Below are 16035 nucleotides of genomic sequence, written 5' to 3' on the forward strand. Positions count from 1 at the left end.
GCCACCAAAGTGGATAACCTTGCATTCGTTGGGGGGGGGGGGGGGGAGGAATGAGCATGCGCGGCCCCGCCTCTCCACATTTAAAGGGACACCCACCCCCTCCATATTTAAAGGGACTCCCTCCCCCCTCTCGTGTTTTCTTCTGATTAAAGGGACAGTGACAATTCCCCCGGCCACCGCACTTTAGCAAGAATGTGAAAGACCTTGAGAGACAGCCAGTGGCTCCATTGGGAGCACCCTCGTCTCTGAGTCAGAAAGTTGTGGGTTCAAAGTCCCCACTCCAGGGACTCGAGCACATACTAGGCTGACACTCCGGGACAGTGCCGAAGGAGCGCGGCCCTGTCGGAGGGACAGTACTGAGGGAGCACCGCACTGTCGGAGGGGCAGTACTGAGGGAGCGCCGCACTGTGGGAGGGGCAGTACTGAGGGAGCGCCGCACTGTCGGAGGGACAGTCCTGAGGGAGCGCCGCACTGTCGGAGGGACAGTACTGAGGGAGCGCCGCACTGTCGGTGATCCGTCTTTCGGATGAGACATTCAGGTGGACATAAACGATCCCACTATTTTGAAGAAGGGCAGGAGAGTTATCCTTGGTGTCCTGGCCATTATTTATCATGCAAATTGGCTGCAGTGTTTCCCACATTACAACAGCGACTACACGTCAAAAAGTACTTCATTGGCTGTAAAACCGTTGATCGTGAAAGGCGCTGTATAAAGGCCAGTCTTTCTTTATTTTCTCTCCTGTATTTACATTAATTACTTATATAAACTTGTTTTACTGTCTCTTGCAAGGGGAGGAATTGCAGACGGGCAGCTTAACGCAAACTTCACACGAAGATCTGACAGAGTCACTCGATTCATCAGGACCTGAATATCATCGCCATATGGAAGTGGAAAGCAGCAATCAGAATGCGGGCAAACTGCACACGTGTCTTGTGTGTGGACGTGGATTCACCCGAAAGTGCAGCCTGGGGAGGCACAAGTGTAAACAAAGCAAGGAGAATCCGTGCAAATGTCGGGAATGTGGGAAGGGATTCAGTTGCCTTTCCGAGCTGGAGACTCATCAACGCAGTCACTCTGTGAAATGGCCGTTCACTTGCTCCGTGTGCGGGAAGAGATTCACTCATTCAGGCTCCCTGCGGGCACACCAGCGAGTTCACACCGGGGAGAGGCCGTTCACCTGCTCCGTGTGCGAGAAGCGATTCACTCAACAATCCGACCTGCTGACACACCAGCGAGTTCACACCGGGGAGAGGCCGTTCACCTGCTCCGAGTGCGGGAAGGGATTCACTCAGTCATCCAACATGCTGACACACCAGCGAGTTCACACTGGGGAGAGGTCGTTCAACTGCTCAGTGTGCGGGAAGGGATTCACTCAACAATCCGCCCTGCAGACACACCAGCGAGTTCACACCGGGGAGAGGCCGTTCACCTGCTCCGAGTGCGGGAAGGGATTCAGTCGTTCATTCTCCCTGCAGACACACCAGCGAGTTCACACCGGGGAGAGACCGTTCACCTGCTCCGTGTGCAGGAAGGGATTCACTCAACAATCCGCCCTGCTGAGACACCGGCAAGTTCACACCGGGGAGAAGCCATTCGCCTGCTCTCACTGTGAAAAGAGGTTTAACCAGTCTTGCCAACTGTTGATACACGAGCGTGTTCACACCGGGGAGAGGCCGTTCACCTGCTCTGTGTGTGGGAAGGGATTCACTCTCTCCTCCACCCTGCTGAGACACCAGCTGGTTCACACTGACGAGAGGCCGTTCTCCTGCTCAGAGTGCGGGAAAGGATTCACTCATCCCTCCTCTCTGCGGCTGCACCAGCGAGTTCACAATGACGAGCGGCCATTCACCTGCTCCGAGTGCGGGAAAGGATTCGCTCGTCCCTCCACCCTGCGGGAACACCAACGAGTTCACACTGACGAGAGGCCATTCTCCTGCTCCGAGTGCGGGAAAGGATTCACTCGTCCCTCCACTCTGCGGGAACACCAGCTGGTTCACACTGACAAGAGGCCGTTTAAATGTTCCGACTGCGACAAGAGTTTCAAATGCTCAAAGGACCTGAAGATGCATCGACACATCCACAGCGGGGAGAGGCCGTTCAGCTGCTCTCACTGTGGGAAGAGGTTTAGGCACTCATCCGATCTTCGGAAACACCAGTTCACCCACACCGGGAAGAGGCCGTTCCCCTGCTCAGTCTGTGAAAAGCGATTCACCAGGTCATCTCACCTGCTGAGACACCAGCGAGTTCACACCTGAGTGCACTGGTCCCATTCTGCTGTCAGTCACATGAAGGACTGTTCTGTGTTAATAATGGCAATTACGGGGGCGGTTTGAAGATGCTGATAAACTCCAGCCTAGTTACTGGGGTTAAGAGGGGTCAGCCTCGGCTCAGTGGGCGACACTCTCACCTCTCGAGTCAGAAGGTCGTGGGTTTGAGTCCCACTCTGGAGACTTGAGCATGTAATCTAGGCTGACACTCCAGGGCAGTACTGAGGGAGAGCTGCTCTGTCAGAGGTGCCATCTTTCGGATGCGACGTTAAACCGCTGCCCCGTCTGCCCTCTCAGGTGGGTGTAAAAGATCCCGTGGCCGCTATTTTGAAAAACGGAAGCGAGAATGGATCTCGACTTGGAAGATCAGGAAGTAGATGTGAAACTGTAATGTCGCTTGAAATGATTGTAAGACTGAATTTAACTGTGACTGTAATAATTGTGTTTTGTAGGTAACAGAGCGTGGGGAAAAACCAGTACGAATCCAGTATGAGGTGATTTTGGTGGTGCCTCCTGTGTCACTACCACCACAACTACCATGCTTTACGGGTCTAACAGGACCTGTCCCATCAACCAACACGTTTTTAAGTACGAGCTGCACAGTTATGTGGCACAATTCAGACCCGACATTCCCCTATTGGTTGAGGGTTTCAGTGAGCTCATGATACGACTGAACTCCTCCCTAAAGCATTTTTTATGTTTTGGAGCAAGACAACTGGAGAATAGATATTGAAATTGAAAGCAGAAGGGACAACACACACTGGTGGGATATTGGGCTTAATACATCAGCATGCCCTTAGGCTCGTATTATTTCACACGCTCTGGTTGTTCTCCAACTTGTAATGATTTTGTATTTGAGATATGTAACCCATGTAGTAAAACTTTGAACTATGTAAGATCAGAGGTTTGTTTAAGATCTACCCAGTTAAACACAAATGTCACAAGGTAGGGAGTCAAAAACTGTTAGGACTAATAAGACAACATAGGGACAAACATGGAAATTCCTCATTGGATTAGGATAATTTCCCATGTACTGGTCATATCCCAACTTGTAGTAATGATGTGCTTACTATTCTACACCTGCTACCTGAAACACCTAAAGTCCAATGCCCAATCACATTTAAATATGATCACAGCCCAGAACATGTTAGAGTTACATAAACGGAAGAAAAATAATCCATATGTAAGATTTTAGTTTTGAGGGGTCGGCAAATGCCTCGCCCTCAAGGTAGGGATATGTAGGATAGGGAGTACCTGTAGGATTTAGTAAACATTATTAAGATTCGATAACCATTCTAATATAACTATAATATGTGAAATTGTATGTTAAGATCCTAAAATCCTGTACAAAATAGAGAATGGCTGAGAGCAAAGCAGGATGGGATTATGCCAACCTGACTAAAAAGCTCTGTTTAAAATTACTGAAGTAATGGAATGTTGTGCTAAGTTTATGGAGACGAGGAATTCAGCAATATTATGCTTAAAGAGATAAAAACTAGAGAGATAGATAAGAGTTGGAGACGTCCTTCATTGGTCCAGCTATCGGATGGACCGACTGTGTCGTCAACATTCTAGGAAGTGTTCTGTGAAAAGTGAAGATCTGAGATAAGGGTACTTTGTTATGCAGAGAGAAAAAGTCAGAAGGATCAAACAAGGTCATAAGATGGGTAACGAGGGAGCAAGACTTTTTACCAGGTGTTAGAGGGTTAATTACTGCCATGTAGGCAAAACGAGAGGGAAAAGGGTATAAAGATACAGGTTTTGAACATCGAAAGCAACGCACCGTGTAACCAGAGATTGATAGGAGCTTCGGTCAACAGAACACAGCAAGATCCCAAGGAAGCGCGCATGGGTCAACGGAACACAGCAACATACATCAGGAGACTTGCGCCGTGGATACTCGGAAGGAACGCCGGGGTTTAAACGGACAGACTGTGATTATCTTCTTGTTAAGTACTACTTCTTTGTACCGATGTTTAATGCTTAATAAACCTGTTTTACTGATACGCAATATACCTGTACCCAGAGTGGTTTGTGTAGTCACGGACTGTTTTACTGATACACAATACACCTGGACCCAGAGTCGTTTGTGTAGTCATGGACTGTTTTACTGATACACAATATACCTGGACCCAGAGTGGTTTGTGTAGTCACGGACTGTTTTACTGATACACAATATACCTGGACCCAGAGTGGTTTGTGTAGTCACGGACTGTTTTACTGATACACAATATACCTGTACCCAGAGTGGTTTGTGTAGTCACGGACTGTTTTACTGATACACAATATACCTGGACCCAGAGTGGTTTGTGTAGTCACGGACTGTTTTACTGATACACAATATACCTGTACCCAGAGTGGTTTGTGTCGTCACGGACTGTTTTACTGATACACAATATACCTGTACCCAGAGTGGTTTGTGTAGTCACGGACTGTTTTACTGATACACAATATACCTGGACCCAGAGTGGTTTGTGTAGTCACGGACTGTTTTACTGATACACAATATACCTGGACCCAGAGTGGTTTGTGTAGTCACGGACTGTTTTACTGATACACAATATACCTGTACCCAGAGCGGTTTGTGTAGTCACGGACTGTTTTACTGATACACAATATACCTGTACCCAGAGTGGTTTGTGCAGTCGCGGACTGTTTTACTGATACACAATATACCTGTACCCAGAGTGGTTTGTGTAGTCACGGACTGTTTTACTGATACACAATATACCTGGACCCAGAGTGGTTTGTGTAGTCACGGACTGTTTTACTGATACACAGTATACCTGGACCCAGAGTGGTTTGTGTAGTCACGGACTGTTTTACTGATACACAATATACCTGGACCCAGAGCGGTTTGTGTAGTCATGGACTGTTTTACTGATACACAATATACCTGTACCCAGAATGGTTTGTGTAGTCATGGACTGTTTTACTGATACACAATATACCTGTACCCAGAGTGGTTTGTGTAGTCACGGACTGTTTTACTGATACACAATATACCTGGACCCAGAGTGGTTTGTGTAGTCACGGACTGTTTTACTGATACACAATATACCTGGACCCAGAGTGGTTTGTGTAGTCACGGACTGTTTTACTGATACACAATATACCTGGACCCAGAGTGGTTTGTGTAGTCACGGACTGTTTTACTGATACACAATATACCTGGACCCAGAGTGGTTTGTGTAGTCACGGACTGTTTTACTGATACACAATATACCTGGACCCAGAGTGGTTTGTGTAGTCACGGACTGTTTTACTGATGCACAATATACCTGGACCCAGAGTGGTTTGTGTAGTCACGGACTGTTTTACTGATACACAATATACCTGGACCCAGAGTGGTTTGTGTAGTCACGGACTGTTTTACTGATACACAATATACCTGGACCCAGAGTGGTTTGTGTAGTCACGGACTGTTTTACTGATACACAATATACCTGGACCCAGAGTGGTTTGTGTAGTCACGGACTGTTTTACTGATACACAATATACCTGGACCCAGAGTGGTTTGTGTAGTCACGGACTGTTTTACTGATACACAATATACCTGGACCCAGAGTGGTTTGTGTAGTCACGGACTGTTTTACTGATACACAATATACCTGGACCCAGAGTGGTTTGTGTAGTCACGGACTGTTTTACTGATACACAATATACCTGGACCCAGAGTGGTTTGTGTAGTCACGGACTGTTTTACTGATACACAATATACCTGGACCCAGAGGTTTGTGTAGTCACGGACTGTTTTACTGATACACAATATACCTGGACCCAGAGTGGTTTGTGTAGTCACGGACTGTTTTACTGATACACAATATACCTGGACCCAGAGTGGTTTGTGTAGTCACGGACTGTTTTACTGATACACAATATACCTGTACCCAGAGTGGTTTGTGTAGTCACGGACTGTTTTACTGATACACAATATACCTGGACCCAGAGTGGTTTGTGTAGTCACGGACTGTTTTACTGATACACAATATACCTGGACCCAGAGTGGTTTGTGTAGTCACGGACTGTTTTACTGATACACAATATACCTGGACCCAGAGTGGTTTGTGTAGTCACGGACTGTTTTACTGATACACAATATACCTGGACCCAGAGTGGTTTGTGTAGTCACGGACTGTTTTACTGATACACAATATACCTGGACCCAGAGTGGTTTGTGTAGTCACGGACTGTTTTACTGATACACAATATACCTGTACCCAGAGTGGTTTGTGTAGTCACGGACTGTTTTACTGATACACAATATACCTGGACCCAGAGTGGTTTGTGTAGTCACGGACTGTTTTACTGATACACAATATACCTGGACCCAGAGTGGTTTGTGTAGTCACGGACTGTTTTACTGATACACAATATACCTGTACCCAGAGTGGTTTGTGTAGTCACGGACTGTTTTACTGATACACAATATACCTGGACCCAGAGTGGTTTGTGTAGTCACGGACTGTTTTACTGATACACAATATACCTGGACCCAGAGTGGTTTGTGTAGTCACGGACTGTTTTACTGATACACAATATACCTGGACCCAGAGTGGTTTGTGTAGTCACGGACTGTTTTACTGATACACAATATACCTGGACCCAGAGTGGTTTGTGTAGTCACGGACTGTTTTACTGATACACAATATACCTGTACCCAGAGTGGTTTGTGTAGTCACGGACTGTTTTACTGATACACAATATACCTGGACCCAGAGTGGTTTGTGTAGTCACGGACTGTTTTACTGATACACAATATACCTGGACCCAGAGTGGTTTGTGTAGTCATGGACTGTTTTACTGATACACAATATACCTGGACCCAGAGTGGTTTGTGTAGTCATGGACTGTTTTACTGATACACAGTATACCTGTACCCAGAGTGGTTTGTGTAGTCACGGACTGTTTTACTGATACACAATATACCTGTACCCAGAGTGGTTTGTGTAGTCACGGACACATTATTATAAGAGCTTTTGAAAGCTACGTCAGTCATCGGGAAAATGCTGGAATCCATTGTTAAGGAAGTGGTATCAAGTCACTTAGAAAATCATAACATGATTAGGCAGAGTCAACATGGTTTTATGAAAAGGAAATCGTGTTTGACAAATTTATTAGAGTTTTTTGAGGATGTAACTAACAGGGTAGATAGAGGGGAACCAGTGGATGTAGTATATTTGGATTTCCAAAAGGCATTCGATAAGGTGCCACATAAAAGGTTATTACACAAGATTAGGGCTCATGGGGTTGGGGGTAATATAGAAGCATGGATAGAGGATTGGTTAACGGACTGAAAACAGAGAGTAGGGATAAACAGATCTTTCTCAGGTTGGCAGGCTGTATCTAGTGGGGTGCCGCGTGGATCAGTGTTGGGGCCTCAGCTATTTACAATCTATATTGATGACCTAGATGAAGGGACCGAGTGTAATGTATCCAAGTTTGCTGATGATGCAAAGCTAGGTGGGTCAGTAAGCTGTGAGGAGCCTTTGGACCTTCTGCCAATCACCTTAAATCTGTGTCCTCTGGTTCTCGAGCCTTCCGCCAATGGGAACAGTTTCCCTCTATCTACTCTGTCCAGACCCCCTCACGATTTTGAACACCTCCATCAAATCTACCCTTAACCTTCTCTGCTCTAAGGAGAACAACCCCAGCTTCTCCAGTCTCTCCACATAACTGAAGTCCCTCATCCCTGGTACCATTCTGGTCAATCTCCCCTTAACCTTCTCTGCTCTAAGGAGAACAACCCCAGCTTCTCCAGTCTCTCCACATAACTGAAGTCCCTCATTCCTGGTACCATTCTGGTAAATCTTTTCTGCAGCCTCTCCAAGGCCTTCACATCCTTCCTAAAGTGAACATAAGAAATAGGAGCAGGAGTAGGCCAATCGGCCCCTCGAGCCTACTCCACCATTCAATAAGATCATGGCTAAATCTACTATCACTTTACATCCCACCCGAACCCATGTGATCGCCGGGGAGAGGCGAAAAACTAGATAAAAAACCCAGTGGCCAATTTGGGAGAAAAAAATATGGGAAATTCCTCTCTGACCCATCTAGGCAATCGAAACTCGTCCAGGAGATCACTCTGTCCCTATATTTTCTACGGTACTTACCTTCTGTAAAAGGTGATCACTGTGGTGTATGTAACCGTTCCACCTTTAAGAGAACTATTTTAAGAGTTGCACTACTTTATCTTGGCTGCTGTATACTGTAATACCGGTGGTGACCACACCGGTATATAAGTGCTGTGTAATGATTTATTGGGCAGTTCCGCCCTGACCTTCGACTAGTAAAGACCTGTTAAAATTTACTCTTGTGGTCTGTGTAGTAATTCTCATTATAACACACAGACTTAACAGTGGCGATGAGTACGATCTTACCCTGCGGCAGAGATACACCCAAGGCAGTTGACGGGCGTTGAAAGGAGGCATCCGCCCTCATCATCCTGCTGAGAAAAGACGCAGGTCTGAAGAGCAAAGGAAGAATCCTGACACGAAGTCTTCCATCAGCAACAGGCAGTGATCATCCCTTCTATCACGGTGGTGGGTAAGCCGATCAGCGACGAGCAGCAAGTCGGCCACGTTGGCTGTGAAGTAGGGGAGGGGAAAACGGAGGATATAAGGGCGGAGAACTCGACCACGGCTGGGGAAAAGAGCCGGACAGAAGTCGGGGCCAGAGGCGCTGAGACTGGGGCAGCGTAAGGCACGGGAGCCGCGGTGAATGCAAACACAGCCGGTGTAAAAGACTGGGCTGCAAGCGGGCTGGGAGACGCAACAGCGTCGAGAGAGAGCTCGACCGCGACCGGTGAAAAAGGCCGGGCAGCTACCGAGGCCGTGAGGCGCAGCGACCGGGTCAGCGTAAGGCGCGGGAGAAAGTAAAAAAAAAAAAAAAAACCACGGAGAACTCAGCCGCAGCCGGGGGGAAAGGACCGGACTGCAAGAGGGGCTGGGAGGCACGATTTGTAAACCACTGGGGAGGGCGAACACAGCAATACAGCAATCGCCATTACAGCCAGCGGGGGAGAAAGGCAAACGCGGGAAGCCGCCATTTTCGTAGGCGGGGGAAGAAGACAAGCGCGGGAAACCGCCATTTTGAAAAAAATAAATAAATAAAAGAAAAATTTCTTTTTGTTTCTCAAGAAGATTGCGAGAATGCCTAAGCGTGGTAACATCAACGATTTTGATCCCGATGTTGAAGATTGGGCCACGTATGTAGAACGCATAGAGATATATTGTAAGGCAAATAAAATATCAGATGAAGATAAAGCACTAACCTTACTAAACTCAATGGGTGCGAAGACATACGGGCTATTGAAGCATCTTCTATCACCAGCTAAACCGGCGGATCAGACTTTCGCTAAAATTGTTGCTGTCCTGAAAAATTTGACCCCACATTGCTGATGTTAGCGGAACGATTTAAATTTTATGCGAGAACGCAACTGAAAGCGGAAAGCAACGCGGAGTATTTAATTGAACTGCGTAAGCTAGCGAAATACTGTCAGTTTGGGGAAAGTCTGACAGAGGCACTGAGAGACAAATTCGTGTGTGGATTGTCGAAAGAAGGAACACAAAAGCAGCTGCTTGAAGAGAATGATCTTACACTTGATAAGGCTGTCACTATTGCAGCATCGCACGAAGCCGCAGCGAGAGGCACTGCGGAAATGCAGCTGAAGGCAGCGGTACTCAGCGTAAATCAAATGGCTTTGGGTACAACGAAATGTTATCGTTGTGGAAAGACAACACACGATCAGAACCAATGCTGGTTTAAAAACCAGGAATGTAGAAAATGTGGCAAGCTTGGTCACATAGCTAAAGTATGCCGGTCAGGAAAGAAGACCAGCAACAAAAAGTCACCGCAGGAAAAGTGCAGAAAGGTACATAAGGTGGCTGAGAAGAGTTCGGATGAACAGAATTCGGATTCAGACTCCAACAGCAAGGAACTGGGTAGTCTGAGAATTCACAATGTGAGTAAGGAAGCTGACCTACAAACTATCTGGGTCACACTGCAGATAGCAGGAGTCCAAGTGAAGATGGAATTGGACACCGGATCGGCGTTGACGGTCATGAATAAGCAAGATTACAAAAGGTTATTCACACATATTCCCCTACGGGATACAGAGATATTATTGCAGACATACACGGGGCAAAGAGTATACCCCATCGGAAAGATAAAAGTCAAGGTGATACACAAGGGCAAAGAACACCAAGGAATGGACTTATATGTACTACCTGAGGGAGGTCCACCACTTCTGGGACGGGAGTGGATCAGGAAAATAAATATGGACTGGCACGCCCTAAAAGCAATGACGGTAGATTCCGGAAAAAAAAAAGTCAAACCTGAACGATTGTCCAGAATATTGGATGAGGCTAAAGAGGTGTTCCAGCAGGGACTGGGAACACTAAGAGGAATTAAGGCAAAAATCAAGATTGCAGAACATGCAAACCCAAAATTTTTCAAAGCCAGACCGGTACCTTATGCGATACGACCTGCTGTGGAAGCTGAGCTGGAAGGGCTAGAATGTTCAGGAGTACTGTCTAAGGTGGACTGGAGTGAGTGGGCCACGCCCATTGTTCCCGTCATGAAGCGTTCGTCGAGTAACAAGCCAGGGGAACCGGGGAAGGTCCGCATCTGTGGAGACTTCAAGATCACAGTTAATCTGGTGCTTCACACGGTGCAATATCCGCTTCCGCGGATTGAGGATATCTTTGCTTCATTGTCTGGCAGGAAACACTTCACCAAGATAGACCTGGCGCAAGCGTACTTACAGATGGAAGTTGAGGAATAGTCGCGCCAGTATCTCACAATCAACACGCAGAGAGGCTTGTATCGATATAATAGACTGGTTTTTGGAGTGGCTTCGGCTCCAGCAATTTGGCAGAGGGCCATGGAGCAGGTATTACAGGGAATTCCAAACACTCAATGTTACTTGGACGATATCCTGATTACAGGAGATGACGATGAGGAACACCTTGCAAATTTGAAACTGGTGCTCACCAGATTGAAGGAATATGGACTTCGAGTTAATCGCCAGAAATGTGAGTTCTTTCAGAAACGGATCTCGTACTGTGGTCATGTCATTGACCAGGAGGGGCTGCACAAGTCACCTGACAAGATCGAAGCTGTTGTGAAGGCTCCCGCTCTGGAAAATGTATCCCAGTTGAGGTCGTTCCTAGGGTTGATTAACTATTACCATAAGTTTCTGCCAAATCTATCCACGGTGCTGCACCCGCTGAATGCTCTTTTGCAGAAAGAAGTACCATGGAAGTGGAGCGAGGACTGTAAGAAGGCCTTTCGCAAAAGCAAGGCATTGATCACCTCAGAGGAAGTGTTGGCTCATTTCAACCCAACGCTACCTATTCGGTTAGCTTGTGATGCTTCTCCTTATGGTATTGGAGCAGTACTCTCACACAAGTTGCCAAATGGCTTGGAAAGGCCAGTCGCATTTGCATCCAGATCATTGACCTCCGCTGAGCGCAACTATGCTCAGATAGATAGGGAGGCTCTCAGCCTGGTGTGGGGAGTAAAGAAGTTTAATCATTACCTGCAGGGCCAGAAGTTTACACTGCTGACAGACCACCAGCCGTTGGTATCCATATTCAACCCTAAAAAGGGCGTTTCCATTATGACAGCGCAAAGGCTACAGAGGTGGTCCCTTTTCCTAGGGGCACACCAATATGACATAGAATACAAAGGATCAAAACAACATGGGAATGCTGATGGTTTATCGCGCCTACCGTTGCCAACGGTAGAAGAGGCGCCTACAGTGGACCCAGTGGAGATGTTCCACTCAACCATAGTGGAATGTCTACCAGTAACAAATTCTACCATCGAAAAGGAAACGAGAAATGACCCGACTCTCTCACGAGTCTACGATTTAACGGTGAAGGGATGGCCAGCACATGGCGAACCACTGTTGCCAGCATTCTCGCAAAGAAGAGAGCAGCTGTCAGTGTGCCGAGGAACTTTGATGTGTGGATCCAGAGTGGTGATTCCACCCAAACTCCAGCATAAAGTGCTAAAGGAGCTTCACGAGGGGCATCTGGGTGGAGTGAAAATGAAGAACCTAGCCAGAGCGTATGTGTGGTGGCCAGGTATCGATGGAGACATCGAAGAAGTGACCAAGAGCTGTCTAGGATGCCAGAAGGTCCAAAACGCCCCACCACAAGCCCCTCTACATCCATGGGAGTGGCCCTCATCTCCATGGCAAAGGGTACATATCGACTTTGCTGGTCCATTTATGGACTCAATGTTCTTAATCGCGGTGGATGCACACTCCAAGTGGCCGGAGGTAATAAAGATGTCCTCCACCACCACGGAAAAAACCATCACCGTATTAAGGACCATATTTGCCAGGAATGGGCTGCCGGAACAGATCTGTTCTGATAATGGACCGCAATTTGTGTCCGAAGAATTCAGGAAGTTCTTAAAAAACAATGGGGTTAAGCACTACACGTCCGCCCCATACCATCCCGCCACCAATGGATTAGCTGAAAGGTTTGTCCAGACCTTCAAGAAGGCCATAAAGGCCATGGGTAATGAAGACATAAATCTACAACATAAGGTAGATAACTTCTTGTTGGCGTACAGGAATGCAACACATGTGGTTACAAACCAAACTCCCGCCATGATGTTTTTCAATAGAAGACTAAGATGCCGGCTGGATTTGATCAAGCCAAACATCAGAAGGGACGTAGAGAACCGGCAATTTCAAGGCATGAATGAAAGGCCAACTAGAACCTTCCAGATAGGTCAACAAGTTTTGGCCCGGGACTACCGTACCGAGAAATGGCAGCCTGGAACTATTTGCACACGACTAGGACCGCTGATGTATACCGTGGACATTGGTGAAAGCATAATAAGGCGCCATGTTGACCAGATCATAGAGTCATCCGAAAAGGGACAACCTACTCCACAACTCTATACGCCTAATGATGAAGCAGAGATACCCATAGTATCTGCCTCCGATCCGGTGGTACTGGAATCAGATGAACCCGACACTGGCATTCAAGCCGAATCGACCTTGCCAAAAGAACCTACTACACCACCGAAAACTACCACACCACCGAGGCGTTATCCGGACCGAGTCAGGAAGCCTCCAGAGAGACTGAATCTGTGAACTGTTTTTACATGAAGTTGTGTATATATGTTATTATGTTATGTTAATGGGGAATATATACTGTTAAGCTAAAAAGGGAGGATTGTGGTGTATGTAACCGTTCCACCTTTAAGAGAACTATTTTAAGAGTTGCACTACTTTATCTTGGCTGCTGTATACTGTAATACCGGTGGTGACCACACCGGTATATAAGTGCTGTGTAATGATTTATTGGGCAGTTCCGCCCTGACCTTCGACTAGTAAAGACCTGTTAAAATTTACTCTTGTGGTCTGTGTAGTAATTCTCATTATAACACACAGACTTAACAATCACCACCCCAGCCAGGAACAGGAATAGAACCATCTCCTGAAATCTAACACATAATTAGAACACAAGAAGTAGGAGCAGAACCAGGCTACACGGCCCCTGGGCCCGCTCCACTACCCACAGGGCCATGACCATTCCGAACCTAGACTCATGTCCAATTTCCTGCCCGCTCCCCGTAACCCCTAATTCCCTTTACTTCTAAGAAACTGTCTATTTCTGTTTTAAATTTATATAATGATGCAGCTTCCACAGCTTTCTGGGGCAGCAAATTCCACAGACCTACTACCCTCTGAGTGAAGAAGTTTCTCCTCATCTCAGTTTTGAAAGAGCAGCCCCTTATTCTAAGATTATGCCCCCTAGTTCTAGTTTCACCCATCATTGGGAACATCCTCACCGCATCCACCTGATCAAGCCCCTTCACAATCTTATATGTTTCAATAAGATCGCCTCTCATTCTTCTGAACTCCAATGAGTAGAGTCCCAGTCTACTCAACCTCTCCTCATATGTCCACCCCTTCATCCCTGGGATTAACCGAGTGAACCTTCTTTGTACTGACTCGAGATCAAGTATGTATTTTCTTAAGTATGGACACCAAAACTGTATGCAGTATTCCAGGTGCGGTCTCGCCAATACCTTGTACAACTGCAACAATACCTCCCTGTTTTTATATTCTATCCCCCTAGCAATAAAAGCCAACATTCCATTGGCCTTCTTGATCACTTGCTGCACCTGCATACTAACTTTTTGAGTTTCGTGCACCAGGACCCCCAGATCCCTTTGTACTACAGTACTTTCCAGTTTCTTGCCATTAAGATAATAACTTGCTCTATGATTTTTCCTGCCAAAGTGCATAACCTCACTCTTTCCAGTATTGTATTCCATCTGCCAAATCTCTGCCCACTTACTTAGCCTGTCTATGTCCCTTTGCAGGTTTTTTATGTCCTCCTCACTCACTACTTTCCTTCCCATCTTTGTATCATCTGCAAACTTTGATATGTTACACTCGGTCCCCTCCTCCAATTCGTTAATACAGAATGTAAAGAGTTGGGGACCCAGCACTGACCCCTGCGGAACACCACTAGTTACTAATTGCCAGTCTGAGAACGAACAAACCATTTATCCCAACTCTCTGCTTTCTGTTAGATAGCCAATCCTCCACCATGCCAGAATATTACCCCCAAAATAGACAGTTTCCTAGAAGTAAAGGGAATTAAGGGTTACGGGGAGCGGGCAGGAATTTGGACATGAGTCTAGGTTTGGATCGGTCATGGCTCTGTGGGTAACGGAGCAAGCCCAGTGGCCGTGTAGCCTGATCCTGCTCCTATTTCGTGTGTCTAATTCTGTTAGATTCAGGAGATGGTTCTGTGATAGGAGATTGGCGGTTAGGATCAGATCAGCCATGATCTTATTGAATGGCGGAGCAGGCTCGAGGGGCCGATTGGCCTACTCCTGCTCCTAATTCTTATGTTCTTATGTTATGTTCTTATCCCGTGATTTTTTATCTTGAGCAATAATCTTTTGTGTGGCACCTTGTCAAATGCCTTTTGGAAGTCTAAATACACTACGTCCACTGGTTCCCCTTTATCCACCCTGTATGTTACTTCCTCAAAGAACTCAAGCAAATTTGTCAAACATGACTTCCCCTTCATAAAACCATGCTGACTTTGTCCTGTTAAATTATGTTTATCCAAATGTCCCGTTACTGTCTCCTTAATAATGGACTCTAAAATTTTACCAACCACAGATGTTAGGCTAACAGGTCTATAGTGCCCAGCCTTCTGCCTACTACCCTTTTTAAATAAGGGTGTTACATTAGCAGTTTTCCAATCTGCCGGGACCTTTGCTGATTCCAGGGAGTTTTGGAAAATTATTACCAATGCATCCACAATCCCTACCGTCACTTCCCTCAAGACCCTAGGATGTAAGCCATCAGGTCCAGGGGATTTATCCGCCTTGAGTCCCATTATTTTACCAAGTACCACTTCCTTAGTGATTTTAATCGTATTTAGCTCCTCCCCCCCCAGAGCCCCCTGTTTGTCCAGTGTTGGGATATTCTTAGTGTCCTCTACCATAAAGACTGATACAAAATAATTGTTCAGCGTTTTTGCCACCTCCATGTTTCCCACCATTAATTTCCCGGTCTCATCCTCTAAGGGACCAACATTTACTTTAGCCACCCTTTTTCTTTTTATATAATGATAGAAACTTTTGCTATCTGTTTTTATATTTTTTGCTAATTTACTTTCATAATCTATCTTCCCTTTCTTAATCAATCTTTTAGTTATTTTTTGCTGTCTTTTAAAGACTTCCCAATCTTCTATCCTCCCACTAGATTTGGCTTCC

The 16035-nt window shown here is 46.3% G+C and overlaps 1 protein-coding gene across 1 annotated transcript in view; it reads left to right on the plus strand.

Annotated features, from left to right (window-relative positions):
* Positions 1–800: 800 nt before the first annotated feature.
* The window catches only part of LOC147083061 (uncharacterized), a 30510-nt gene continuing 15275 nt past the window's right edge, over positions 801–16035 (plus strand). The window contains exon 1 of the mRNA XM_085980302.1: positions 801–2177. Coding sequence (XP_085836428.1) covers positions 883–2177 — 1295 coding nt within the window. The 5' untranslated portion in view covers positions 801–882. The remainder of the gene's footprint in view (positions 2178–16035) is intronic.

This window comes from Somniosus microcephalus, unplaced genomic scaffold, assembly GCF_052327205.1.
Source record: "Somniosus microcephalus isolate GS21.2 unplaced genomic scaffold, FLI_Smic_1.0 scaffold108, whole genome shotgun sequence".
Taxonomy (NCBI): domain Eukaryota; kingdom Metazoa; phylum Chordata; class Chondrichthyes; order Squaliformes; family Somniosidae; genus Somniosus; species Somniosus microcephalus.